We start from the raw sequence: 27,929 nt of genomic DNA, 5'->3' as shown, positions 1-27,929 counted from the left end.
ATTGTCCCAAAGGAAAGTAGGATGCATGTGTTTTGAGCTTTCTTTCTATCTTTATTTTTTTTGTTTTTTTGTTTTTTGGTTTGTTTTGAGGTTTCTTACCTTTGTACTCTGACTTTTGCATCTATGGAGGAAGACTGACCTTGGTATGCATTCTCAATTCTTGTGCCAACCAACAGCATGCATTAAGAATGCTTAACTATGGGGCGCCTGGGTGGCTCAGTGGGTTAAGCCTCTGCCATCAGCTCAGGTCATGATCCCAGGGTCCTGGGATCGAGCCCCGCATCGGGCTCTCTGCCCCGCAGGGAGCCTGCCTCCACCTCTCTCTCTCTGCCTGACTTGTGATCTCTGTCAAATAAATAAATAAAATCTTTAAAAAAAAAAAAAAAGAATGCTTAACTAATCATGGCCCTGGTGTCACTGAGAAAAGTGTCTCCTTTCTAAGGTTCAACCACAGTGGGAAGTAGTGAACAAGTTTAAGGCATCAAAGTGTGTGTTTCACGGACATCTGTGTATTCATATATGTTTATAGGGATTTATATAGGGTAACTTAACATGGATCCTCCGACCTTTATGAATAGCTTTAAAATTTTATTGACTTAAGGAGGGCTTTTGGGATCTATGGCTGACAGTTTTGCTGGGCACTGCTTTCTCACTCAGGTAATATGTTTTACATTTTTAATTTAAAATTAAATTTTAAGTAACTTAAGAGATCCATGTTTTCTGTGGCCTCATATTGAGTACAAGCCATTAACATGGTTTTCCATGTGGCATTTTAGAAAGGCAGTCTTTTGTACTTCCCTACCTGGCTTCTTTCAAATAAGCTACTTTTAAGCATTTGTTTGAATATGTGTGTGCGTGTATCTTCACGTTCATCAGCTTGCTCTTTACATAGCGCCTATTGGATATATATTAGTGCCGGGAATTCAGTTACAGTTAAGAGAAATTGGTATGTTTCTTACTTTATAGGAATTTAAAATCTGTGGTAACAGTGGCAACGTGGTCAAGGATAAATGAAGCCAAATGTGAACCCCTTCTGGCTGGTGATCCCAATATTCTGATCAGCTTCATAGGCCCATGTGTGATTCTGTCCACACGACGGTGTGCGTCCCTTTCTGTCTGGATAGATGTGCACCGTGTGGCTTGTGTTCGCAGTCCCATACGTTCAGAGCTGGAAAAACCCACATTAAGCCTTTACGGTGGTTCTCACCTTTTTCTGAATCATTGACCCTTTTGAGGATCCAGTAAAGATTGTGTCCCTCCCTGGCAGGGTGAATGGGTGCATCTATCACACTGTTTGCCTGTGTGTTTATAGGGTGCCTGGACCCTGGAAACCCATCGACAGGAATCCTGTGCCTAATCAGCTTCTCAACTTTATAGATGAAGGCATGAGACCTAGAGAGGCTTAGTGACTTCTCGAGGTGGTACAGCCAGCTCTTAATCTAGTGCTTTTGTACACATTTTCGAGATTCCAGCTGTGCTCCAGTATCTCTCAAACACAATGTGACAGGGCCGACCTCATGGGGCATGCCCTGGGCCCTACCAAAGAGAACATATTCCAGCAAAAACGTTCATCAGGGAGAAGTTATTAAAAGGTTTCAAAAGAGAATCAGTGAAAATTTCCTCACCTCTTTGTGCAAGTTAAAGCCCTTGAATTCGAGTATGCTTCTAACCTGAAAATAGGAGGGAAAGAACAAGGGAATAGGTTTTTATGTGCGCCGTGTGTGGCTGACCTCACCCTGGGTGGGCTTGAGGGCTGCCCGGTTAAGCCTCCACCCCCCTCCCACACTCAGCTTCAGTCGCAGGACCCTTTGCCCTTCGTCCTCATCTGGTGTCGGCGGGTGTCTAGTGCCTGCTACAGACCAGCAGTCGGAACCGGGTGAGCGCAGCCCGAGCTGCAGAGCAAACAGCGATGTTGCCAAAGTGTGCATTTGCAGTCACCCCTGTGCTCCCCGTTTTTGGTAGACTTGGAGGGGTCTGACCCTACTCTTTCCTTCTTCACTTATTTGAGTGGCTGTAATGTGGCGCCATTAACTTCTTTTTCCTCCTTTTCCTTGGCAGCATCTCCGGGGCAGTCTGTATCCATCTTCGGTTCAGCTCTGGGTCTCTTGTGGCAGGAAGCCCATGCGACCAGCCCAGTTTGTCACAAGGCATCCTATTAACGTGAGTGGGGTCCGGTGTGGGGGTGGAAAGACGTGTCATTGTCCGTATGCAGGCGTCAGCGGGAGCGTGTCGCGGGGATGTCCTTCTGGGTAGCTCGATCTCTGATAGAGGCTCTCTGAGGTCACTTTTGGAGATCGGCCCCGAGAGAGAACCATTATACTTTGGACATCTTGATCTGTTTCTTTTCCTGTTCACTTTCAAAGGGGTGGGATGGGAGCTTTAATTTGCTTTAGTGGAGGCGGATGGGTGGAAAGGTTTGCAACCAGAGTCAGTGGGCTCAGGGTGTCAGTCTTGAAGGAATGGGGAGCTGGTGACCATGAGTGGTTTGTTCGGGACATGCTCTGTTGCTTTGCTTTAGGCAGCTCGATTCCAACAGGGGATAAGAGCTGGGTCCCACCCTTTTAGAAACACATAGGCTGGAGACACAGAGAACCAAGCAGAGGAGGAAGCCACACATGGTCCAAGGCCTGGCTGCTGTATGTGTGTATGGTAACGTAGAGATGGATAGGAAGGATCTTCGTGGGCTGGGGTCATCAGAGAAGCGCCCACAGTCAGGAGGTGGCATTTGAAGGCCTTGCCGCTAGCATTCGGTGTGGTGGAAGGTTTGGGAGCTCAGGTGGAGAACATTCTTGTCCATTCTTTGCTTTTTACGGCTTCCACCTTCCTTTAGTACCTTAGAGAGAATGAAAGGAAAGGAAATGCATATGAACGTGTATTGTACTTGGTAGTAATGATAGACCTCACGGGAAGTAGACGGAGACATTATGAACTAAACTGAAGGTTTTAGATCATTGATGGAGTTCAGTGGTCGCCGCTTTTAGGCCCCATTTGCCGGGAAGAGGCTTGCTCCAGCAACCCGGTGGCTTCAGCTCCTCCAAAAAGAAAGTTGGCCAAGCTTCCCCAGGATTTGGGAAGCTGTCTGTGGGCTCTGGGCCCATACCTGTCACTGGGACATTGGGAAATCATTACTTCAGTGGGCCTAGGGAAAGCCCAAGGCACGAGTGTGTTTTTTGACTTGTGTTTCTTTCGACTTTTGATTCCAAAGGAATATTACATCGCAGACGCCTCCGAGGACCAGGTGTTTGTATGCGTCAGTCACAGCAATAACCGCACCAACTTATACATCTCGGAGGCAGAGGGCCTGAAGTTCTCCCTGTCCCTGGAGAACGTGCTCTACTACAGTCCGGGAGGGGCGGGTGGCGACACGCTGGTGAGGTAAGGACGCCGTGGGTCCCTCACCCGCTGTCTCACGTTAGCACCACCTGTGCCCTCAAGTTGGGTGTTTTTAAGCATTAGCTGCACATTTGGGTTCCGATGGTGAGTTGTCAGAAACCCCGATGCCCGGTTTGGGGTTTGGCCAGTTTGGGGTGCGGCCAGACTCTGAAGGTTTTACAAAGCCCCTCAGGTGATCTGAGTGAGCATGGCGGTCCTGGTGACCTTTAGGGTCACAGCCCATGTCAGCCACTCCCTGCGTTCCTCCTCTTCAGTTGTCTGGCTCTGTGGTCTCTGAGCCCGTGGGAAAAGGCATGGGGAAAATGTCAGCTCGGGGTGAGCTGGCGTGGGGAGCCCCGAGGGTCTTGCCTCCAAGTGATGGGTTCATTGACATTTTTTTTTCTTATTGTAATTGCAAGTCCTGCTCTGTGGATGTCTGTGGAAAGACACCAGTGTTGTCCATCCTTTATCAGTACCTCTGGGCTTGGAGCTGTTTTGTAGTTATGGACGTTTTCCATGGGCTGCGGGGGAGTCCAGGGTTTGGGAGGGATGGACGACCTGTGACCCTTGAGGGCCAGGAGGGCGTTTATTCTCTTGTCTTCTGTGAGGCGTCTGACTGTGGTGAGCCTCACTGTCTGCCCTTGGAAGGAGCCCTCTGCTGGAGCTGGCCTCTGGGCAGCGAGGTCCAGCTCCAAGGCCACGACCACCAGGTCACAGGACGTGGCATTGCTGTCCACGGTCTCTCGTCAGGCTGGTGATTTATTCAGTCACCAGCTCTTTCAGCAGGGACACTGCTGCGCGGGGCCAGCCCTTCTTCCGGGCACTGCACTGAGATAATGTGTCCGGCCATGAAAAGTCAAAACAGGGACCCTGTTCTGTGGATCTTCTGTTCTCTTTGGGGGAAGACAGAACATAAATAGGTGTGTAATTTGCCTGGTGGTGGTAGGTGCTGGGAGACAAAGTGAACAAATTAAGAAGACAGGGCACTGGGAACATGGTACTTCATACTGGCTGGTCGTGGAAGGCTGTTCGAGGATGGTGACATGTCAGCAGGTGCCTGAGTTCCATGAGCGAGGGAGCCGGCAGGTGCCGGGAGCAGGGCACTGCAGGCAGAGGGAACAGCATGCTCGGAGGCTCTGAGGTTGGGTTCTGGGGGTTTATTTTAGGAGCAGGGAGGAGACCAGGGTGGATCTAATAGGAGGAGGAGGGAGGGGGAGAACCCAAGAGACAGGCACTGAGAGAGCAGAGCTCAGTTTGTAAAAGGCCTTCGAGGACATGGAAAGCACTTTTTTCCCAAGTGGAATATGGAGGGTTTTGACCAGAAGATGGACATCATCTGATTTAACCTGTTATATTTTTTTAACCATTAAAAAAATTATGAATTGCATGATCTAAAGGGAAGCACCTGAAACATAAAGGGACAGTGTTATCAGTCATCTCAGACGAGCACTCAGGTGAGCTGTGTTTTAAAGAAGCCGTCCTCAGTGCTGTGTGCGAAGCAGGCTCCCGGAGAGGAGCCGGGGTGTGGGGGCAGGAAGGCTGGCTGTGGGGGTGGGACGACAATCCAGTGAGCAGGGATTGCTCTTGGCTGGGCCCAGGGCAGCAGCGGCAGAGATGACGGAATTGGGCAAATTCTGATGGTTTGCTGGTAGATTGGCTGCTTGTCTCTGGAGAGTCAAGGGCCCACGGTTACTTGGGCTGAGCCGCTGGCAGAATGATGGCCATGGGCTGAGTCAGGGAGTTGGGGAGGGCTGGGTGCGGAGACGGTGTTGAGGAAAAGAGCCAGACCTTGGGTTTGAACTCACCAGGACCTAAGGGGAGAACTTTCTACCTGGTCTCTGAGCATGCTTTTCCATGCCCTGTTTTGGCTCTTTCAGAGGTATGTCCTATTTTATGCCTAATTTTTTTTTTCCCTCCCAGTATAGTCTCATGAGTTATTTATTACTTGGTGCATGTTAATGTGTTGTAAACCATTCCTACCATGATTCAGCCTCAGGTTTTTCTGGTTTGGTCAGTGGCAGTCTGGCCGCTGCCAATGGGCTGGCACTTGGGCTGGCTCCTGCGTTCTTTTCGTGTTTGTTTCGTTTTGTTTTGTTTTGTTTTAAAGTAATTTATTGAGGTGAAATTCACAGAACATTAGCTTAACCATTTTAAAGTGAACAACTCAGTGATACTTAGGGCATTCACAGTATTGTACAACCACCAGCTTTAATTCCAAAACATTTTTACTTCCCTGAAAGAAAATCCCTTACTGCTAAGCAGTTTTTAGTGCTCCCCCCACCCCCAAACCCAGCTCTTGGCAGCCTCTAATCTCCTTTCTGTCTCTGTAGGTTTATCTTCTCTGGATATTCTGTGTAAACAGAATCACAGCATAATATGTGACCTTTGGGTCTGGCCTCTTGCCCCTTGCGCGTGTTCAGAGTTTGTCCACATGGAGCATGTTATCAGTGTTTTATTATTTTTTTTTTAACAGGTGAATAATATTTTCTTTACTTTTTTTTTTAAAGATTTTATTTATTTATTTGACAGAGAGAGAAAGAGAGATCACAAGGAGGCAGAGAGGCAGGCAGAGAGAGGGGGGAAGCAGGCTCCCCGCTGAGCAGAGAGCCCGATGCGGGGCTCCATCCCAGGACCCTGAGATCATGACCTGAGCCGAAGGCAGAGGCTTAACCCACTAAGCCACCCAGGCGCCCCTCTTTACTTTTTTAACAATTAAAATTATAAGCCCATTTTTCCTCAGGCCTTTCACAGACTCTGATTTTTTTTTCCCCCACGTTTGAGAGCCCTTCACTACGGAGTGGACAAATCAGAGCTCGCCGAAGGTTTCTGGATCCCCACACGTGGGGGCTGTTTGGGATGGGTATCTCGTGACTGGGCAGAGCCAGAGCCAGAAGCTCCCCCAGGAAGTAATAAGCCCAGTTCGTTGACTGTGTGGCCCTCTTGTAGACGCACAAGGCCCTTTCTGTGGTCACAAAGGTCGCTTCCGCCGTGCCGGAGCGTACAGTCCTGTTAGGAAACTGGAAAGAGTTTTATGTGTATGTTCACAGAACCACATAGGCTCAGCCTTCTGGTTGTTTTCTTTAGACTCTATCTCAGGGCCTGGAGATCTTCACAGGGGCTCATGTGAGTGAACTTGTCACCTGCTTCTGCCTCTCAGTGAGATGAAATGGGATAAGGGTGAATTAGCAGATTATGTGGGCAGGCTGATTTGAAAAAAACAAAACAAAACACAGCTTTTCTGTGGTATTTGAAATGAGTTGTTCTTTGAACTCAATAGGCAAGTGCGGTGCCAAGGAACCCATCCTAATTTGCTTAGAGGACTGGAGAAAGAATTCTTAATGGGGTGCTCTTGGCATTAGTGAGATGTGTGGAATAGAAATCTCATGGCAAGCGGTGTCCGTGTGGAGGACCAGGTGTGGAGAAATGTCAGGCCTGGTGGGGCATCTGAGGAGGGCCTGGGTTGTGCGTGGCGAGGCAGACTTGGGTTCTGCAGGAGGGTGGCCTAGGGGCCCCGGGGTGCTGGCCAGGGAGCAGGGGACAAGTGCTGTCCTGAGGGCTGGTGAGAGGAAATGTAAGAAAAATGGACAGAGAGAGGGCACTTAGGGGGAGGTGAACTGTCATAGGACCACAGAGATGCTGACAGGACAGTCTGGGGAGCGTGTGAGGCACAGAGAACAGGTTTCTAGAACCTTGGAACCGAAAGACAAAAATCCAGGAGAGTGATCAGAGGGAAGAAGCAGAGCTCATCTAGGTGAGAGAAAGCCAGACCCTCCTTCATGTTTGAAGGAAGCCTTTGAACCTGACGGTGGCAGCCTTATGATGATGGGATCCAACGCTGAGGTGAACACATGAACAGAGAGCTGGTGGGTGATAGACCTTCAACTGATTTCTAAGGAAGCGACCGAAAAACAACTCCAGTAGACCTAAGGAAACCACATGTTAGAATATTTGGTCTCAACATCAGTATCTTATTTAGGATTTTGCTCGGTCTCTTAGTCTGAAGTAGCTCTGTCAGTGCTTTTTAAAAATTTTCCTTTCTGCCTCAGAGCTTGTAGTGTGCTTCTTTCTGTCTGAGGAGACAGAGCACTCCTCCAGCTCAAGATCTGTACAGTGGATAACGGAAAAAAGCAGTTCTGTGATTGTTTTTTAATTTTAATTTTATTTATTTGACACACAGAGAGAAATCGCAAGTAGGCAGAGAGGCAGGCAGGGAGAGAAGGGGAAGCAGGCTCTCTGCTGAGCACAGAGCCTGATGCAGGACTCAATCCCAGGACCCTGAGATCATGACTTGAGCCGAAGGCAGAGGCTTAACCCACTGAGCCACCCAGGCTCCCAGTTCTGTGATTCTTTTTAATTAAAATTTTCTTTTCTTTTCTTTTCTTTTTTTTTTTTTTACACAGCCCAGTGGCTCAGAACCCTTCTAAGCAAAGGACACACATCCAGTTAAAAGCCTTGTGTGAACTCTGGTTGGCGCTTCTCAGAAATTCATTCCATTTGGGATGGGTGGACCATTTCAGGGCAAAACGGCTTCCCAGTGAAATCAGTATCCCAGCGTAGTAGTTCAGGCCCTGGGAGGGCCTTATTCTCTGTTTCACTATTAAGAAGTACAACCTCAAGGTTCTAGAGCCACTTTTGCTCTCTATCCTGCTTCCTTGGGTGGGAGTTCTGCTCTGCTTTCCGAGAGGAACCCCGTGGGCCTGGGGTCTGTCAGGGCATCAGAGAATGAGTCGTCAGCGTGTGGACAGTGGCTGGGGAACCTTTCGCGCTGGATTTCTGCCGCTTGTAAGCCCACCGCTTTGACTAGTGTCTGGAAAGTCTGGCTTCCTGTTCCTGTTTGTTGAGGCTCACTGGAGGATTTGGGGTGAATTCATCAGCGAAGTGATAGCTGTGACCCTGTCATCAGCTCTGTGTGTCGTAGCCAGCATTCTGAACTCCCTGCGAGGACTTATTGATCCAATAAGCATCTTAGCCTTCAAAGTTAAAACACAAGCACGTTTTAAAAAAAAAAAGAGTGAGAGAAGGCTATTCATCTATATAAAGGAATGGAGTACTGATTTGTGTTACAATATGGGTGAACCTTGAAAATATTACGCTGTGGGAAAAGAACCATAAAAAATGCATGTTTCCGTGTATATGAAATGTCCAGAATAGGCAAATCTGTAGCGACAGAAAACTCAGTGGTGGTTGCCGGGGCCTGGGGTGGGCAGGGGAAAGGGGCGATGACTGCTGGTGGGTACAGGGTTTCTTTTTGAGATGCGGAAAATTCTGGAACTAATCTGGAAGATAGTGATGCAGGTATAACACAACATTGGGAATGTGCTTAATGCCACTGAATTTTGTACTTCTCAACAGTTAAATTTTATGTCATTTACGATAAAAACACACCAAGGAAATATCAGTTCAGGTTCACAGCTGTTTATTTTCTCTTACTGTAGGTATTTTGCAAATGAGCCGTTCGCCGACTTCCACCGCGTGGAAGGGTTGCAAGGAGTCTACATCGCTACTCTGATTAACGGTTCCATGAATGAAGAGAACATGAGATCAGTCATCACCTTTGACAAAGGGGGTACCTGGGAGTTCCTTCAGGCTCCAGCCTTCACAGAATATGGAGAAAAAATCAACTGTGAGGTAGAGATGCTTTCGTCTTGTTTGAGCTTTTACTACAAATTTTTTAGCTGGTTATACTGCCCTTACAGTTCTCAAACTCAGCAGCAGGGCACCTAGGGGGTGCCGTAGTGAACTCCCAGGGGGCACTCTGGGATGTTTTAAATTTTTTGAGGGAAACATAAGGTACTTGGTATTTGTTGGTCATTGTGGCAAGTACCATCTTGAGTTTAGTTCCTCGTTTCAAAATGAGTTCATGCTGAATTTCTTTGGAAGGCATCCTGTTTGTGTGAAGCTGGATTTCCTAGCAGTTGATGTGGTAAAAAGCAAGGGAGAAAATCAGGGTGGAATGGGTAATGACGGCGGTGGTGGGATCTAATATGACTCTAAACTTTGAGAAGGGGCGTGGTACCCAGCAGGTAGATATATCCCATGTTAAATAATTGTGGTTATCTAAGAGTGAAATAGAAATTTTGTTTTCTCTCTTTCTCTTTCTCTATGTGTGTGTGTATATATTTACATACGCATGCACACTATTATTTTGAACTGCTGCTAAGTTATTAGAACTACTTATTAAGTTGTTTGGCCTTAACTACGTAAAACAATAAATGTTGGTATTTCTTCTGGCTTGAAGCTGCTATAAAAATTTTATGAGGACACTAATTGTGCTGCGAAGCAAGAAAGTTTGGGAAATTCTGATTAAGTTTTTTATTTCTGTGGAACTTTTTAAAAAAAGTGCCTTCCTGAATATAATTTAGGGTTCTACTGTTTTCCCAATCTGTGGCTCCATCTGAAAAGCTGGGAGTACTAAAATGTATTATTTGGCCTCAGTAAGTGTTCCTGCCCGCCTCAGCAGCTCTGTTCTTTTCCCTCGGAAGAACATTCTGTGGACTGAGTTCCTTGGCTTTATATGACGCCCCACACTTCCATTTTTGCCTCACTTCAGGGATCTGGAATAAGTAATGTAGGTAGGCAGAAGGAACTCAGAAAAAAAAAAATATGTAGTGGTAATTCTTGGGAAAACTGTAACATTTAATTAGACGGTTACCTGATCTTTGGGGTTTTTCAGTCTTGTTTGCCCATGATGAAGTGTGTTGACTGTACTCTATGCTGTAGCTCTGGCCACTGGGGAAAGTTTTCTTGGAGACTCTTGTCTCCTTGGATTTCTTGATTACTCTTGCTGATTTCGCAACAGGTGCCGACTTTGTACATCAAGTCTAACTTTGGAAAGAGGCAGGGTATGAGTAGAAAGAGACAACTACACAGGTGCTGCTTTATTCTGGAGCGGCTTCTAGATTTTAGGAGCTCTGCACGGGCCTGTGTGGATGGGGGTGGCCTGCTTTTCAGCGTGCTGTTGGGGTCTGAGCCCTAGTTAAGTGGAATTAATGGCATTATTAAAACCCCACTTATTCCCTGACTGACCTATTTATGAGCTGTACAGCAGTTGGTGAGCTCTTAGCTTCTACCTGTGATTTTAGATGGTGAAAGAACAGGTTGGTTGATAGATAATTTCCTTGAGATCCAACCTTCCTCATTTGCTCACATCAAACTGTGATCCTAGCAAGATGGACATTTGCTAGAGAGATCCTTTTGTTATAAAAATGAGTGTATGTAGCAAAACCGTGTCTATTTTTACCTGCTCACGTAAGCACACCAGACGAGGCTGAATAACACTTGACAACGACTTTCTGGCCAGGACGATCAGGAGTGACCACACGGCAAACGGTGTTGTTTGCAGAACTATTAAAATCCGAATGTAAGTGGCCCGTTCGAATGACTTGTTTTGCAGTGGACGCAGCAGAGCTGGTGCCCTGTACAAATGCTCACTACTTTAAATCGGTTTTAATGTGGACCCTTCGGTGTCTGTAGCTCTCATGTGGTACATCTGGGAGCTTATCAGGGAGACTTAATGATTTCTGATTCTTGATTTTTCCTCTAATGGCATTGCTTACCTCCTATTTGAAATGTATCTCTACGGACTTAGGAAATAAGTCCCACGAAAGCATTTCATTTCTTTTTCGTGCCGAGTCACGCGAGAGTATCTCTGGGGTAAAACAGAGGGAGGGATCACTTTCGATCGACTTTCGTTGGCACTGATTTCTTTTTTTTTTTTTTTCTTTAAAGATTTTATTTGTTAGAGAGAGATCACAAGTAGGCAGAGAGGCAGGCAGAGAGAGAGAGAGGGAAGCAGGCTCCCCGCTGAGCAGAGAGCCCGATGCGGGGCTCGATCCCAGGACCCCGAGATCATGACCTGAGCCGAAGGCAGAGGTTTTAACCCACTGAGCCACCCAGGCGCCCCGGCACTGATTTCTAATTGCTGTTCTCTGAGAGTCTCAGGAGGATTTTTTTACTCGTATTTTTCTCTTTTCTTCAAGGAGAGGCCTTTTTGTGATTCAGATAATCATATCCACCTGAGAGAGGTAGTGAGGGGCCAGCTGGGCTCTGCGTCTGGGTTCCTCTGAGCCAGATTTCCTTTCTGTGTGTGTGGCTGCATGGTCTGCACCCAGGCCTGTGTTTTGAGGGAGCTGGAGGCCTCCTATCCCACACTGACGGTGCCTGGCACTTGTGTCCCGTAGCTCGCCCAAGGCTGTTCCCTGCACCTGGCCCAGCGGCTCAGTCAGCTGCTCAACCTCCAGCTCCGAAGGATGCCCATCCTGTCCAAGGAGTCCGCTCCCGGTCTCATCATCGCCACTGGTAAGTCCGCGACGCTTGTCCCCGCTGCGGTCTGAAGCTCTTCGGGGACACGCGGCCGAGTACACGGGGAACGCTGACCTCCTCCGTGGCCACGGCGTTTGTGATGTTCTGAGACATCTGTAGTTGCTAAATGTGACTGGCAGTTCTGGTCGGGCAGGGTGAGCATCCGACCTCTTCTTGAAGTGGAAGGTCATTACTCCTCTTGCCTTTCAGGTTCGGTGGGAAAGAACTTGGCAAGCAAGACGAATGTGTACGTTTCTAGCAGCGCAGGAGCCCGGTGGCGAGAGGTCAGCTTCCCCCCCCCCCCCCCCCCCCCCCCAGCTGCCAGCCAGGGTTCTGGTTTGTCGGAGATCATGGCCGTGCCTCCACCTTTCAGGATCACGTGTGGCCCATGGGGAGGCCAGCGGCGCCAAGTGTGACTGTAAAATTAAAGGAGGGTACCCAGAGCCACACGAGTGCGTCAGCTGCACTGATCTTGTGTTCACACCTTGTAATGAGGGCTCGTGATGTTGCCAGAAATATTCCTTTGAATCAAAAACAGACCTTCTCTTGCCCTCACGACTGTAAATTTAACTAAATGCCCCGAGGGGACAAAGCACTGTCTCTCTGCTTAACTTCTTCACCCCTAGAACCGAGCAGTGCCTGGCAGGGAGGGGGCACTGTGTAAATATTTGCAGAATCTATGAGCAAATGGCTGTGGGCTTGTACTGGCATCTGGCATGAAACTGGCCATTTGTTGTTGCATCGTAACGAAATCGACGTCAGGCCTCTCCTTGGCGGGCCGTGCCGGGCAGGCCCTTCCATTTCACTCTGTGCTGTGGAAAAAGACCGTTTCTGCCTTAAAACGTCTGCAGAGCTGCTTCAGGTCCGTAGGCACTGCTGATACCAGTTCTGAGAGCAGAGCTAGTCCTGTGGTCCCCGAATGCTAACTCGGCCTTGGGTGTTAGAGGATTGCCAAACTTGTAAACAAAACAAAACAAAACAAAACTTTCACCAGCCTCTCATGATTTACGAGGGCCAAGGGAACTACAGCTGGTCTCATTTGGGGGGGTTGCTTTTAGCGGGACTCTGCTGCCCATGTGGGGAGCCAGCAGGAAAACTCAACAGATCATAGGATAAGAATTTAATTGAGCACCTTGTGTAGGTAGAGCATGATGGCGGGAGGGATGTGGTTCTCAGAAGACCCAGCCAGCCTCTTGGTGCCCCTTCCTTCCTTCCTTCCTTCCTTCCTCCTTCCTTCCTTCTTTAAGATTTTTAATTTTATTTATTGGGAGAGAGAGAGAGAGAGAGAGCATGAGGCAGACAGAGGGAGAAGCAGGCTCCCCTTTGAGCAGGGAGCCTGGCGTGGGGCTCGATCCCAGGACTCTGGGATCGTGACCTGAGCCAAAGGCAGCTGCTTAACCGACTGAGCCACCCAGGGGGTCCCCTCATGGTGCTTCCTTTTGGGAACGCAATATATACACGTTTGTATTTAAATCTGTCCTATGTAAAGCATTGGTGATACCCAGCATTCATTTGGCTCTGTGTGGTTGGCAGAGACCCATCACATATCTTATCTCTGTGAGGTAGGTAGGGCCTCCCATCCCTGAGGCTGAGTGATCGGGGGCCCAGAGCTTGCAGGTGTGCCTACATGAACAACTGGCCGGTAAGGTGGAGACCATGATCACATGTTCGCATGTAAGACGAGGTGAAGGCCCGGTAGTCCTAAAGGGTGAACGGTTTGGAGTTTGGGGAGCACTCTTGCTCTGCCCCCACGGGAAGGATTAAGCAGCTGTTCTCCTCTTCACTGGAGCCAGACATTCCTTTTGAAATTGGGTGTTCTCTCCTCAGCGACCAGGCTTGTGGTTTGTTTGGACCTTCTGATGGTGGTGTAATCTGGGATTTGAACATCTGCAAGTGATTTCCTTCTGGGGAGAAAGCAGGGTCTTGTTCCTCTTCCGGTGAAGTGGTATCGTCTGGCTCACACTGGGGCAGCTGCCTGTGCCTCCTGCCTGGCCTGCTTCACGCCTTCCAGGAAGCAGCCATTGCACAAGGGACCTTCGTTTTGCAAAGAGCAGAGAGCGAAGTAGGGGAGAAGGCTGAGATCATGTCTGTGTGAGTGAGCATCTGAGTGCCCTTGGGCAGCAGTGATCACGTGAGAGGGACAGCCTGGGGCGTGAGGGGCAAAGACAGGGAAGGGTGAGGTAGGATGTGGTGGACAGAGCTGTCTAGAAAATCAGTGACTAGAAGACCTGTTTCTCCTCCGCTACTAAAGACTTGTGCAAATTCTCTGATCTTGAGTTCCTTTTCTGTGCTTTTCTTCCTTAACAACTTTATGGAGGCCCTTGCATATTTTGAGTGTACAGTTTCATCAGAGTTGGTCACCATTGCTGCACCGTCACCAACACCACAATGAAGACAACAAGCATGTCCATCACTCCCCAAAGCATCTTCGTCCCCCCCGTAATCCATCCTTCTCTTTACCTCATCCCTGCCCAATGGTTAGTTGGCATTTCCTAGAATTTTATGTAAATGGACTCATAATATGCTGGGTTTTTGCTTGGCTTCTGACACTCATCATGATGATTTTGAGGCCCATTCATGTTGTTTCATGTATCAGTGGTTCTTTCCTATTTTATTGTAGATTTGTATCCCATTGTAGGGATATTCCACAATTCACTTATCCATTCATCTGTTGGTGGACATTACAGTGTTTGCTGATTATAAGTATAGCTATTATAAACACTTAATTATATGTTTTTTTTTTTTTTAGATAGATGCACATTTGTATTCCTTTTGGGTAAATACCTCAGAGTGGAATGATGGGCAGCTTGATGGGTCTGTGTTTAACTTTTTTTAAGGAATGACCAAATTTTTGTCCAAAGTGGGGGCTGTCTCAGTGTTGTCTGAGACTTCTAATCGCCTCAGGTCCACACTGGCACTTGGTATGGTCACTCTTTTTAAATTTTAGACGTTTTAATGAGTACACAGTGGTGTCTCATTATGGTTTTAATTGGCATTTCCTTGGTGACTGATGACTTTGAGCTTCTTCTCACGTGCCCATTGGGCATTTAAAAATCATTTTGTGAAGTGTCTGTTCAAATCTTATACTTATTTTAAAAAATTGAGTTGTTTGCCTTCTTATGGATGTGTAGGATGTTTTTTTTGAAAAATGTAAAGTTAAGTCTTTCGTTTGATATGTGTGTCATGAGTATCTTCCTTAGTCTGTGGCTTGCTTTTTTTAAAAAATTTTCTTAATGGTGTTTTTCAAAGAGCAAATGTTTTAAATTTTGCTGAGGTCTGATTTAGCAGGACTTTTCCTCTGGATGTTATGCTCTTTGTTGTTCTGAGAAATGTTTGTCCCTTTTGCAAAGATTTACCCCTAAATTTCATAGTGTAAGGCTGTAGTTTAGGGTTATGATCCATTTGAATTAATCTTGATATCTGGTGCGATGGGAGGGTTTGCCACTCATTTTTCCATGTGGAGATTCAGGGATCCAGCCCCACTTACTGAGAAAGACTTCTTTCTCCCCTCGCATTGACTTCATGTCTGTTTGAAAATCAACTGGTCGTCTATGCATGGGTCTGTTTCAGAACTTGGTAGACTTTCTCATCTTTTCATTTATCTGCATGTCTGTCCTTTCACTTGTACCAAACTGTCTTGATTATGGGAGACTTAACAGTAAGTGTTGGGATCAAGTGTGTAAGTCTTCCAACTTTGTTGTTCTTTCTCTCTCTTTTTTTTTTTAAGATTTATTTATTTTAGAAGGAGAGAGAGAGTGAGAGTGAGCGAGCAGGGGGGGGCGTGAGGTGTGGGGTGAGTGGGGGCGTGTGTGTGGGAGGGGCAGAGAGAGAGAGATAGTCCAGGGAGACTCTGACCTAAGCCCGGAGCCCAACCTGGGCCTCAGTCTCATGACCCTGAGATCACTATCTGAAATGAAACCAAGAGTCGTTAAACAGATGAGCCATCCAGGCGCCTCTGAACTTTGTTCTTCTTAAAAATTTCTTTGACTATTCTAGATCCTTTGTATTTCTACAACATTTTAGAATCCGCTGGTCAACTTCTGCAAAACCTGCTGTGATTTTGGCTTGGATTGCATTGAATTTATAGATCAATTTGGGGATAATTGACCTCTTAGCACTATTTAGTGTTCTGATCTGTGAATGTAGTATGTTTCTTCATTTCTTTTTATTTTTAAAAAAATTTTTAAAGATTTTATTTATTTATTGGACAGAGTTCATAAGTAGGCAGAGGGGCAGGCAGAGCGGTGGCGGGGGGGTGGGGGTGGGCGGGAAGCAGGCTTCCCGCTGAGCAGAGAGCCCGATGTGGAGCTCGATCCCAGGACCCTGGGATCATGACCTGAGCCGAAGACAGAAGCTTTAAACCACTGAGCCATCCAGGCGCCTCTTTTCATTTCTTTTTAAATCTCACTGAGCAATATTTTTTAGATTTCAATGTGGAGGCCTTGTATATACCTTGTAGGTTAGTTTTATTGCTAGATATTTTACAAATTTTCGGTATTATTGTAAATACAGTTTTTTTCAAGTTTACATCCTAATTTTTATTATAGGGTATAGGAATACCATTGATTTTTATCGATTAACCTTGTATTCTACAGCCTTGCTAAAATAATTCGTTAGTGTTAGTAGTAGTTTTGTAGATTCTGTATAAGAGATGATAATCATCTGTCTGCACATAGGGACCTATTTTATTTCTTCCTTTTTGATCTTTATGTCTTTTCTTTCTTTCTCTCTCTTCCTTTTCTTCTCTTCCCTAATATGTAATAATATGGCAATATGTAATATAGTGTAAAAAACCCCTCTTTTCCTTTACTCTTGATACCAAATGCTAGGGGAGGTTCCCCTCACAGTGAGCAATTCTCCAGTTCTCTGGACACCAACCGGATGTCCTGTATTTCAGCCATGACACTAGCTGGCTGGAGTTAGCACAGACCCCACAAGTGAGGGGCTCAGGCTCACAAGACTGCCCCCCACTCACTTCACATGCTCACTGCAAGTCCCAAGTTGTCACCCATATTTCTGACTGACCAGCTTATAAATAGGGTGCTCCCCTGACCCCGCTTCTTGGGCTCAGGAATTTGCTGGAATGGCTGACAGAACTCGGGAAATACTTATTTACATCCAGTTGATTATAAGAATATTACAAAGGCTGCACCTGGATGGAGAGGTCCATTGGGCAAGGTCTGGAAGGATCCTAAGCACGGGAGCTTCTGTCCCCCTTGGCGTTGCGACGTGCCAACCTCCCAGCTTGTGGATGTGTTTGCCAACCTGGGAGCTCTCTGAATGCCGCAGTTTAGGGATTTTTTTTTTTTTTTTTTAATGGAGGCTTCATCACGAAGGCATGATTGATTATTAACTCCGTCTCCAGCCCCTGTCTTTTCCCTGGGGGTTGAGGCAGGGCTGGAAGTTTCAAGCTTCTAGTCATGCTTTGTCTTTCTGGTGGCCAGTGCCTGTACTGTCCAGGAGTCCACCAAGAGTTGCCTCCTTACAACCAAAGACTCTGCTATCTTCCTGGAAGTTCTCAACGATATAGAAGTTTCTGTGTAAGACCCACATCATACATCACCCCCATCAGTCAGGAGATGGTGCAGGGGTTTTTAGGAGCTCTGACTGGAAGCTGGGACCCAAGACCAAAATACATATTTCTTTTCATATCACATAGGTGATACAGTATGTTACATGTATGTTGTGGTATGTTATATTGATTGATTCTTGACAGTTATATGAACCTTGAATTACTGGGACAGACACTGTTTATTAATGATGTATTATCCTTTCTATACAATGTTAGGTTTGAGTGTCTAATAGTTTGTTAAAGATTTTTACATTATTCATGAGAGAGATTGGTCTGTTTTTTTGTTTTTTTGGGTGGGGATAATGTCTTTTTCAAGTTTTGGTGTTAGGGTTGGGCTGGTGTCATTGAGCAAGTTGAACAGTGACTCCTCTTTCATCTAAAAATGGGGTGATTTTTCTTTCTTGAATAACTCACCAGTGAAACTATCTGAACCCGGAGTCTTCTTTTTGGGAATGTGGTTAGAAAAAATTCAGTGTCTCTGGTTGCTAGAAAACGGTTTAGATTTTCTGCTACTTGCGTCAGTTTTAGTGAGTTTCATCGGAGTCATTGAATTTGTTGGCTTAATGTCTCCAGGGTCTGTGGTGCTCACCTGTTTTTATTCCTGATATTGAGGATTTGTGGGGTTTTTCCCATTTTGCTTAATAGTTTAGTTAGTGGTTTGTCAATATTACTGATCTTTTCAAAGAACGTGCTTATGGCTTTGTTTGGTTTGTCTTCTATTTTGTTGATTTTTTCTCTTTAGTATTTTCCCTTATTTGGATTTAATTTGCTTTTCTTTTTGTAGCTTTTTTTAAGGTATAACTTTAGGTCATTGATTTTTAGATGTTTTTTCCTCAATATAAGCATTTAAAGCTGTTAAGTTTTCCTCTAAATCCTGCATTGGCTACTGTCACAAATTTAGAGGTGTTGTATTTTTTTTTGTCATTCAGTTCAGAATATTCCTTATGTCCCCCTTTGAAGTTGAGATGTAAATCACATAAAATTCACCACTTTAAAGTGTACAGTTTGGTGGGGTTTTGCTATATTCACAAGTGATGTGATACGCAACCATCACCTCTAATTCCAGAATGTTTTTATTACTTCAAAATATCCCTTCTGCTTTTTGTCTTTGATAAGTTATTTAGAAAAGGGTTGTTTAGTTTTCAGATACTTGAAATTTCCTAGATATCGTACATGTTTGATTTCTAATTTAATTGCCTTGTAGTGTGAGAATATACTTTGTGTGATTTTGATCCCTTTAAATTTATTGGGACTTACTTTGGGATCTAATATGTGGCCTATCTTGCATCCATCATATGCATTAGGAAGGAATGTGTATTCTGCTGTTGTCAGATGTTAGTTACATGAAGGTGTTATTTCTATGAAGGTGGTTGATATGCTGCCGTTCAGATCTTTTATGTTCTTTCTTTTTCTTTTTCTTTTTTTGGCTAGTTCTGGTAATTGCTAAGAGAACCATGGTGAAATCTCCAACTATGTGGAATTGCCAAGTTTTTCTTTAAATCTCCTCAGTTTTATCTTTTGTATTTTGAGGCTCTGATTCAGTTCATGCACACTTTATAATTATCTTTTCTGTTCTTGTCCCGTTTATTGTTATGAAATAGCCCTCTCTATCAATGGTGATAACCTTTGTCTTGAAGTCTGTTTTATCTAGGATTGAAATAATCATTCCAACCGTTCTACGTTTACTGTTTCAGTAGTTTATCTTTTACCATGCTTTTACTTTGTGCTCACTGGTGTCTGTATCTGAAGCATTTCTTACAGGCAGCATATAGGATGGTCTTGTTTTTTTATCCATTCTTCAAGGCTTTGTTTTTTAACTGAAATGTCTGGACCATTAGCATTTAACATAATTATTGGTATGATTGGATTTAGGTCCAAGGTTTTATGTATGTACGTATGATCTTTGTTTTTTATCCCTCTGTTCTTCCTTTAGTGACTTTTCTATATCATTTAGATGGCTTTGGCATTTTACTTTTATTTAGAGACTGGTTTTTTTTTATTATATTTCTTTCAGTGGTTGCTGTAAGGATTACAACATGTGTATTTAATCTTTCATAGTCTTTTTAAAATTAATATTGCTCTTAATATAATGTTGCCCTTCACATAAAATTTAGAAACCGTGCAAGCATGTACATCCCATTTCTCTTTCCCTGACATTTCTGTTATTGTTGCCTGTGTATCTCATTGAAGTCCATTAAAAAACCTACAAGACAATGTTCTTGCTTTCATTTTGCTTTACATTATTATATCAGTTTTAGAGAATTTAAGGGGAAAGAAGCAATTTTTTATATTTACCCAGATATTTCTTTTGTTCTTCCTTCATTCCCGAGAATCCCTGTATCCCCCTGGTAAGTTTCCCTACGGCCTTAAGAAATTCCTTTACTGTTTCTTCTTGCGCCTATCTACCATACACATTTTCTTGGTTTTTCCCTCATTTGAGAATCTCTTTATTTCCTCTTCCTTCCCAGAAGACATGTTCGTTGGATATAGAATTCTGGTTTGATGGCGATTTTCTCTCAGTGCTTTAAAGATGTGCTACAGCCGTCTTGCCTCTCTGGTTTGTGATGAGAAATCTAGAGTCATTTCAGTCATCACTGTCTTGCACGCAATCTGTCATTTTGTCTAAAGGCTTCAGGAGCTTTTTCCTTATCTTTGGTGTTCAGCAGTTTTGCTGTGATGTATCTAGGTCTGGTTTTCTTTGTGTTTATCCTGTTTGGGTATGCTGATCTTGAATCTATAAATGTATGTCTTTTTACCAAATTTGGCAAATTTTCAGCCGTTATTTCTTCAAAAAAAATTTTTTTTTCCTGCTCTGGTTCCTTTTTCCTGTTCTTCTTGGACTCCAGTCATACACACTAGACCTTTTATTATTATCCTCCCAGTCTTTGGGACTTTTTCCCCTCTTCATTCTTTTTTGAGTGTTCTTTGGAATGGGTAATTTCTCCATTCTATATTTCTCACCGTGTTCACCAGTTCCTCTGTCATTTCCATTCAATTGTTGAGCTCATTCATTAATTTCTTAATGTCACATGTTATATTTTTCTGTTCTAAAATTCTTTTCTTAAAGGATAGCTTTCACTTCTCTGGGAAGAATCCTAGTCTTTTGTTCATTTCAGTGTGTTTTCCTTTACTCCATGAGACACAGTTATGATCAATAATTTCAAGTCTTTGGTAATTCCAGCATTTGAGCCATCTTGGTGAGGTTGACACCTGTTGATTGCCTTTTCCCTTGAGAACTGGACACGATTCATTGGCAGATGTCTGTGTTGAGTTATTTTGGGTTGTCTCTTGGACATGTGAATGACATGCATGGAATACAGTCTTCTGGAAGGTGTGGATATTTTCGTTTTAGCGTGGAGTGAATCTGCTTAGGTTCAGACCGTGGGTTTCTTCCTGCATTCTCAGGGTGACAGTGCAACTCTCCATTGTGTTCACTAACCCTTTGCTGTGTTGGTTTCAGTCTGCTCCATACACGTATGGTTAGGGGTTAGGATGAGTGTTGTGTGAGTTCATACACAGAGGATTTATTTGTTTGATTCTCTCCCTGCTGGCGTTTCAACCACATTCTTCCCGGCCTGCACAAATGGTTTCTGGTGATGCTGCGGCCATCCACCTGGGACTGAGGTGTTCCAGGACTGGGACTTTCCCTTGGGACAAAACCACACCAGGAAGCCCCAGCCTCGTGGTGACTCCTCAGGTTTGAAGTCCTTGCCACAGACCGCCTGATTTTGTTTGCTTTTCAGCATCCTTGGGCAGCCCTTTTTTGTATTTTGTTCCAAGTTTTTTTCTTGTAATTGGCAGGAAGGATGGGCTGCTGTGGGTTTGTACACTCATGGTAGAAACTCCAGTTGAATTGTAAACTCTCACGGGGGAGGGCCAGAGATCAGGGCTTGACTCTTCGCCCTGCTGTTTACAGTCAGCCGCTTTAATACCAACCTTTGTTTCTTCATTTGGGGGAAGAATTGGGGTTTGCGAGAAGTCGCTGTCCCGTCCTCACCGCTGTGTGGAGCAAAGGAGGGAATGGATGTGAATGTGCTCTGGAAACTGAAATGTTGTATTCAAGTGGTTGGCATCACGGCCATGTGCTTCTGTGTGTGTCTGTGAGTGTGTGTGCCCGTGGGGTGTGCATGGTTTCTGCCCGCTCACTCCAGAGCGGTGGCATCAGCACTGGCTTTTCCTCTTCAGGCACTTCCTGGACCTCACTACTATACTTGGGGAGATCATGGCGGCATCATCATGGCCATCGCCCAGGGCATGGAAACCAATGAGCTGAAGTAAGTGTCTCTGATGAAACTTTTTCTCCTGACATCACACCACTCTCCCAGATGTAAGTCTGTGAGTATAAGTAGATTGACCTCAGCAAATTATTTCAACTTTCCTCATCTATAGCAGAGAGATAATAATCTGTCCCTCCTATCTCAAGGAGGAACAAAGGATACCATTTTATTGATTCTGGCAAATACAGCTTTATAGAAATATAAATTCATATATTTATATTGATATATTATATATTGATATAAATTCATATATATAGAAATATAAATTCATGATGACTAAAAAATTAACTAGAGATGTCAACTTGTCTATCTTTGCTTGGTGTGTGACCTAGAAGGAGTGATAATAGAAACAGGAAAGAAAAATAAATAATAATAATACCTGAGTAATTATTTCAGAATGTACCCTACTTGGTAACCAGTGACTTTTGTTGACACATTTGCTTTGGGGATTCATACCAACAGACCTGGAAGGGACGTTTGGGGTTAACTACTTCGTTTTACAAATGAAGAAACTGAGACTCAGCAAGGTCAAGTCAACTGGCCGAAGATGCCCCCATTTGTTAGTGACGTTAAATCACATTCTGTACTCTTTGCCACTGTATTGCTCTGAAAAGCAAGAATGTTGAGAGTCTGTAACCTCTGCTTACTTGATCTAATGTTATCAGAACCAGTTCTTTATTTTTGTCTGAACTAGGACCAAAGTTAATTTTGTTAATGGTACATCAGGGCAGACTGGCCCTCCCTTCTCCCTGTATTTGGCCTGAACCCATGAGATGTGTTGCCAAAGGAGGACGGGGAGGCCTCAGCAATGGTCTTGTTTCATGCAAAGAAGAAAGCCTTCTCTTCCTTTGCTGCTTTTAGAAGCAGAGCCAGCAGCAAGAGAGAGGTAGGCGGTTTGAAAAGAGAGATCTTAGCCTCTGGTTTCCCGCGTGGTGAATTTGACCTGTGCTGAGTAGGCTGGCCTCAGGCAGATGGAAGCAAAGCATGGTGTCTGGCTGATCTCAGCTCTGTGCTGTGCTGGTCAGCAGCTGCTCTTAGGGCCAAGAGCCAGAGGCCAATCCTTTTGTACACGGTGCTGTATCCACATTCCCACTGGTGTTCGGTCGGAGGAGGATAGTCACAAAGCACCGTGCTTTCCCCGCTCTGCTGCCATATATCGATTTACACATTAATTTATCAATTCCCATCTCACACGTTTAGCAAGCACGAATTATGCTGGGGAGTGCATATGTAAAGAAATAAAGACGATCTGTCCCCTCCCTTGTCAGGAACCCATCCTCCAGGGGTAGGATGCACAAGTCAGCCGTGTGATGGTGGGGACTCGGCTGTGTGAGGACGACAGCAGGGGACACAGTTTGGCTTCCTGGCAGCATACGTGTCACGCTCCGCGTGGCCGCCCGATCATAGAGTCCGTTTCTGAGGTTCCCTGTTTAACTTCTCTGCAGATGGCATTTGCATTCCAAGCCGGCTCCCCCGAAGTAGTTAGCATGATTCTAGTCCTCTGACACCATCTGTCGGTGCATATGGGCTCAGGGAAACGCAGCGTCATGGCTACACTAGATGGAGCAAAATGCGACCGGGAAAATAAACCCCACCGCCAGAAAATTACCGTGCCCTCCCTGGACACAAAAAATGACCGCGGGGTTGGTGGGCTCGAGGATTATGGGCACTGCAGCCCCCTTCTACTTCTGTAGGTTATTTGGAGGTGTCTGTGCATATGGTTCACATAGAGCGCTTGCAAGTAGGAGGATAAGTTCTGGCCTCCTGTTGACAGGTGCATGTGTCCCAAGTATCAGTCCGAGCTTGGCCTCAATCTGTGTAGCCACCTGGCCCTCACTCAGTAGGTTGCTCTCGGGGTTTTTTTGCTGCTTCTCCTGCTGCTCTTCTTTTGATCTGTCGCTCTGTGCTATCAGCTTCATCAGAAGACAAGCAGGAAATAATACTGTAGCTAGTGCCTAGCCTCAGACCACAGCGATGACTTACTCTGAGAGTGTAGCATGGACAGAGGAAGGATTTCTGTTGCCAAGCTAGGGCAGTGATGTCTCTCCTGGAGTCTCACGGCATTTATTGGCGGGCTCGTTAATTGGGCATCGATCACATATGGACTTCTTAACATTAGTTACCATTTCGTTATACTCCTGAATTCTTCAACTCATCGGCGAGGTCTTTTGAATAGTATTTCTATTCTGGACAGGCTCACAGGCACTTTGTAAATGCTGGACCAGTCAGTAAATAGGTTGTGCACACTCATTCTTCCAAGGCTGCATATTTTTTTTTATTGATTTATAAAACCAGAAGAGGTGTGGTTGTGTGACAGGTGCATGGCTCTGAGGGGACCCCTCCCGCCGTCCTCTGTGTAGATGACAGTCTCTGGAGCTCAGGTAGGAAAAGGGACCCCCCTGGATGTGTGCCCTTCCCTGGAGGCACTGGGGCTGGCCCAGTCCACCTTCCTCTGTTTTCACACGAGGAAATAACGCGACTTGTCAGTCGGTAGGGCCCAAGCTGGAACTTGGGCTTATTTCTGTTAGACGTTATCTCAGGTCGATGACAACAATGAACGTGGACAATGAACCAGGCATTGTTCTAGGTACCGCGTGTGCAAAGGTGAGTCAGGCGTCCATCAGGGGCTGCCCCTGCCCCCCCGTGGCTCTGTTAAGTTTCTGAGCCAGCTGGAGAGAGAGGCCAGCGGAAGGGCTTTTTCTGAAATGAAGTGTTCTGACCCAGACTCTTAGGGAGGAAGGCCACACAGGATAACATCAGGAACCCCCATAAGAGTTTTAGTAGGGACAGAGGTTGGAACATTGCTTAACGCAAGAGTGAGGTTTTTGTTTTGTTTCATTTCGATTGTTGTTACCTTTCCATTATTCATGTCTTTCTTTCCCCATTAGCCCAGATAACGAAGAGTTGACTGTTATTTGTCTCGGCTTCTGCCTCGACTCTCCACTGAGGCTGTTACCTTTGTTACTGCTAATTGAAATCGAGAGCAAGAAGTGGAACGCTTTGTTTTGCTCCTGTGACTACATGTCTGAAATGAGTAAATAAGAACCTGTTCTGGGGATTCACATATTCATTCGATCAGCACGCTGTCACAGTGAACCTGCTCAGGGGAGGCAGGTTTTTCTTGTGTATAATGCCTGTGTCCTTCAGAGAAGGGGCTGCTGTGTTCTTGAACTTTGGCCCAAAAAAAAAAAAAGACCCAAGCACAAGTTCATTAACACAAATTCATGGGCTTGATCATGAAAGAGATCAATTTCCATTTCTTCTTGCTGGTTTACCTGCCAGCAAAATGCTGTCCTTGGTAGTTACTAATAATATTTCGGACTTGCCCAACAGCCTCTTTCCATGTGGGAGATTTCTGATTTCATAGGGCTTTCCTCCAGGAGTCCCTTAAAGGTCGTGCAAGGATTACACCCAGCAGCTGTTTTTTCAGGACCTGAGTTGCGGAAGCAACCTCCGGGTTCCAGAATGTGGAGGGTGGCAGTTCACCTGTACGTGGGGTGGCCGCTCCTGATGCCGCTGGTAACACTCGGGGACACTTGCCGAACCATCCCCGCCTGTGACATTTCCACCCTCACTTGGTTTCTCTGGCCTTTGGGTTACAGTGGAGCAGGCGTTACCACCTTTTAAAGTGAGACTCAGTGAAGGGGTTGAAAAAAATACAGTGCTGTTCATTTCATCTCCTTTAGCAAATGTTAATTAACACTTACCCTTCTGTGTGCCAGGAAAGGTGCCAGGTGCCAGGGGCAGAAAAGTTAGTAAGTGGGTGTGTTGTCCCATTACAGTCTAGGAGGATGTGCTTGCAAAATCAGGCCATGAAAACGGAGTGGAATGTAAGGTATAGGGAGCACAGGGGGCTGTGCGAGCACAGCCAGGAGGAGGAGGGAGGGGGAAGAGGGAGCTTGAGCAAGGTTGGAGTGCCATTTCAGAGTTAGAAAGACCTTGGGCAAAGAAGGCCCAGCAAGCATCAGCATGGAAGGTGTAAGGCTTTAGTAAGACGAAATGCAGATTGCAGGGAGGAGGCGGTGAGAGGCGGGGATTGAGGGAGGTGTAGGTAGAGGCCTGGAGCTGTAGGTAAGGGCCGGGAGCTCGAGGCCTGTGTGTACTGCACTGGAGAGATCAGACTTGGCTGTTGAAGTGATCGTGTCCCTCTAGGATTTTCAGTAGGGGAATGACGCAGCTAGAGCTGCGTTACAGAGGTGGGCCCTGGCAAGCTGAGGCGGATACATTTAAAAGAAGCAAGACTGGAGGTGAGAATGGAAGCTGGGGGGTGGGGGACTAAGCGTTTTGGGGGCAGAGTCTGCAGGACAGCTCTGCTGTAGCCGGGCAGACCCCTCCTGGAGGAGCGGGGGAAAGCAGCAGGCCCTGAAGGGCCCGCGGAGGCATGTGGATTTGGACGGGTCGGACTGGACCGCCCTGGGCTGTGCACGGGGAGAGGTCCAGCGGGAATCCACGCACGCCCCGTCATCCGCTCTGGCCTCCCAGGCCCTGTGTGCGTCTTCCCTTGACATCTGCGATGGAAGATCCGCCGGTCTTTGCCTGGACGCTTGCAGTGGTGGGGAGTGGCCAGACCAGAGGGGATTTCGTTTCACTTTGGGACAGCTTGTTGGTTGTTTCTTCATTCTGTCACTTGTTTATCCATCTAGTCCTTCATGAGTAAAAGGGATTCATCCTTCCTCATCCCTCTCGCGTGTCTCCCATTCCGTGGCAGACGGCTCTGCTTCCTTTCCTCCGATGCCGTGACTTTCCACCGTCTGCGTATCCTTTAGGTCACCTCCCCATGTCGGCACCTTCACGTGTGGGGCCCGGATCTGACCCCAGCAGCTGACCCCAGCAGCGTACAAGGATTCACATTGACGGGGCTCAGAATGCTCAGTTCCTGACTGTGAACCCCCAAGACTGATTATATTTCTGACAGCCTCCCCAGCATTTTAGCTTCTACTGAATTACTTTTTTAAAAAAATTGAGGTTTCCATTCACACACCATGAGATGCTTGGATTGTAAAGACACCCGTTAATCCGTTCTGGAGGGCACTTGTCAAGATGCAGAGAATTTCTGTCACCCCAGAGAAGACCTGCGTGCCCCTTCCCAGCCAACACCCCCGCCCCGGCCCCACCCCAGTTAGAGGCAACTGATGGTGTGATTATATTTTTACCGCGTACGTTGGTTCTGCCTTTTCCAGAATTTCCTGTGTTTGCATTTGGCTTCCTTTGCTCAGCGTGTTTTTGAGATTCTATCTCCGCTGTGACTTGTACCAGTAGCTCAAGTTTGGTTTAACTACAAAACATGGAGATCCCTTTTTCCTTATGAATTTTATTAAAGACCAGATGTTCTCCATCCTGTATCTGAGCAGGTCGGTGTTTGAAACAACATGTGGAACTTCATTCTCATTTTCCCTTCTCCTTTCGATGTACTGAAAGCAGTTTGGACCCTGTTTGGGCCTGAACTGCGTCGTTGGTGCTATTAGCCTTGTCTGCTTTGCGAATCTGATAGATTGACTGACCGTGGTGTTATTCATATCTTTGACTAAGGCGTCAAGCTGTGTGGGAAGGAGGTCTTCTTTTGGGTTGAAGTCACACCATATGTCAACAATCAGCACGCTTGGGATTTGTTTCACCAGCAGTGAATTTTATCTAGCTGTGTGGCCCACAGAGATCCTTAATGAAAAAAGAATATTTTGTATTATTGCCCTCTTCTTCCAATCGAGGATCACCATGAAAAATGAAAAATGGGATTCGTTTGTTGTGACTCTTGTGTGAAACTTTGGGAGTCCCAACCCTGACGGACTGCTTTCTGTTCTAAGACCCATCAGATCAGCCATCCTTTTTTTTTTTTTTTTTAAGATTTTATTTATTTATTTATTATTTGACAGAGAGATATCAAGAGCAGAACACAAGCAGGGGGAGTGGGAGATGGAGAAGCAGGCTTCCTGCCAAGCAGGGAGCCCGATGTGGGGCTCGATCACGGGACCCTGGGATCATGACCTGATTCGAAGGCAGATGCTTAATGACTGAGCCATCCCGACACCCCAGCTGAAACCACTTTTTCTTCTTTATGGGAGTAAAGCTACTCTTCCTCCTCTGGGCTTTGAGAGATCTCTGTCTGTCCTCCATGATTCTGTCAGAGATTCTTAGAAGGAACTCCGCAGTCATATTTTTAAGACTTTCCATTCCCTAGAATGTGCTCTCTTTTGTGCTCATTTTCTTTTAATGTCCCTAGTTTTTTCTTAATTTTTTTTCTATCTTGTCCAGTTTGAAGATCATTCTTCTTGATAAAGACACAACCAAAATAGAAATTGAGTGGTTCTGCCTTTTTTTTTCCTATTATTACTATTTATACCATTGAGCATCAGAAGGATGATTCTTTCTAGTTCTTCATAGAATTTTTTTTTTTTTTAAAGATTTTATTT

The 27,929-nt window shown here is 45.7% G+C and overlaps 1 protein-coding gene across 4 annotated transcripts in view; it reads left to right on the top strand.

The window, feature by feature from the left end:
- LOC111153957 (sortilin related receptor 1) overlaps nt 1–27,929 on the top strand; it is a 160,341-nt gene that overhangs the window by 50,354 nt on the left and 82,058 nt on the right. For all 4 annotated transcript variants that reach the window (XM_022513310.1, XM_022513308.1, XM_022513309.1 and 1 more), the window contains exons 7-12: nt 2,059–2,160; nt 3,206–3,375; nt 8,808–9,000; nt 11,553–11,670; nt 11,884–11,957; nt 21,431–21,519. In XM_022513310.1, the coding sequence (XP_022369018.1) occupies nt 2,059–2,160; nt 3,206–3,375; nt 8,808–9,000; nt 11,553–11,670; nt 11,884–11,957; nt 21,431–21,519 (746 nt within the window). The remainder of the gene's footprint in view (nt 1–2,058; nt 2,161–3,205; nt 3,376–8,807; nt 9,001–11,552; nt 11,671–11,883; nt 11,958–21,430; nt 21,520–27,929) is intronic.

Source organism: Enhydra lutris, unplaced genomic scaffold (genome assembly GCF_002288905.1).
Source record: "Enhydra lutris kenyoni isolate GAN:26980312 unplaced genomic scaffold, ASM228890v2 scaffoldscaffold34, whole genome shotgun sequence".
NCBI lineage: Eukaryota > Metazoa > Chordata > Mammalia > Carnivora > Mustelidae > Enhydra > Enhydra lutris.
Note: the sequence above shows the minus strand (reverse complement) of the source record. Positions and strands in the feature narration are given on the sequence as shown.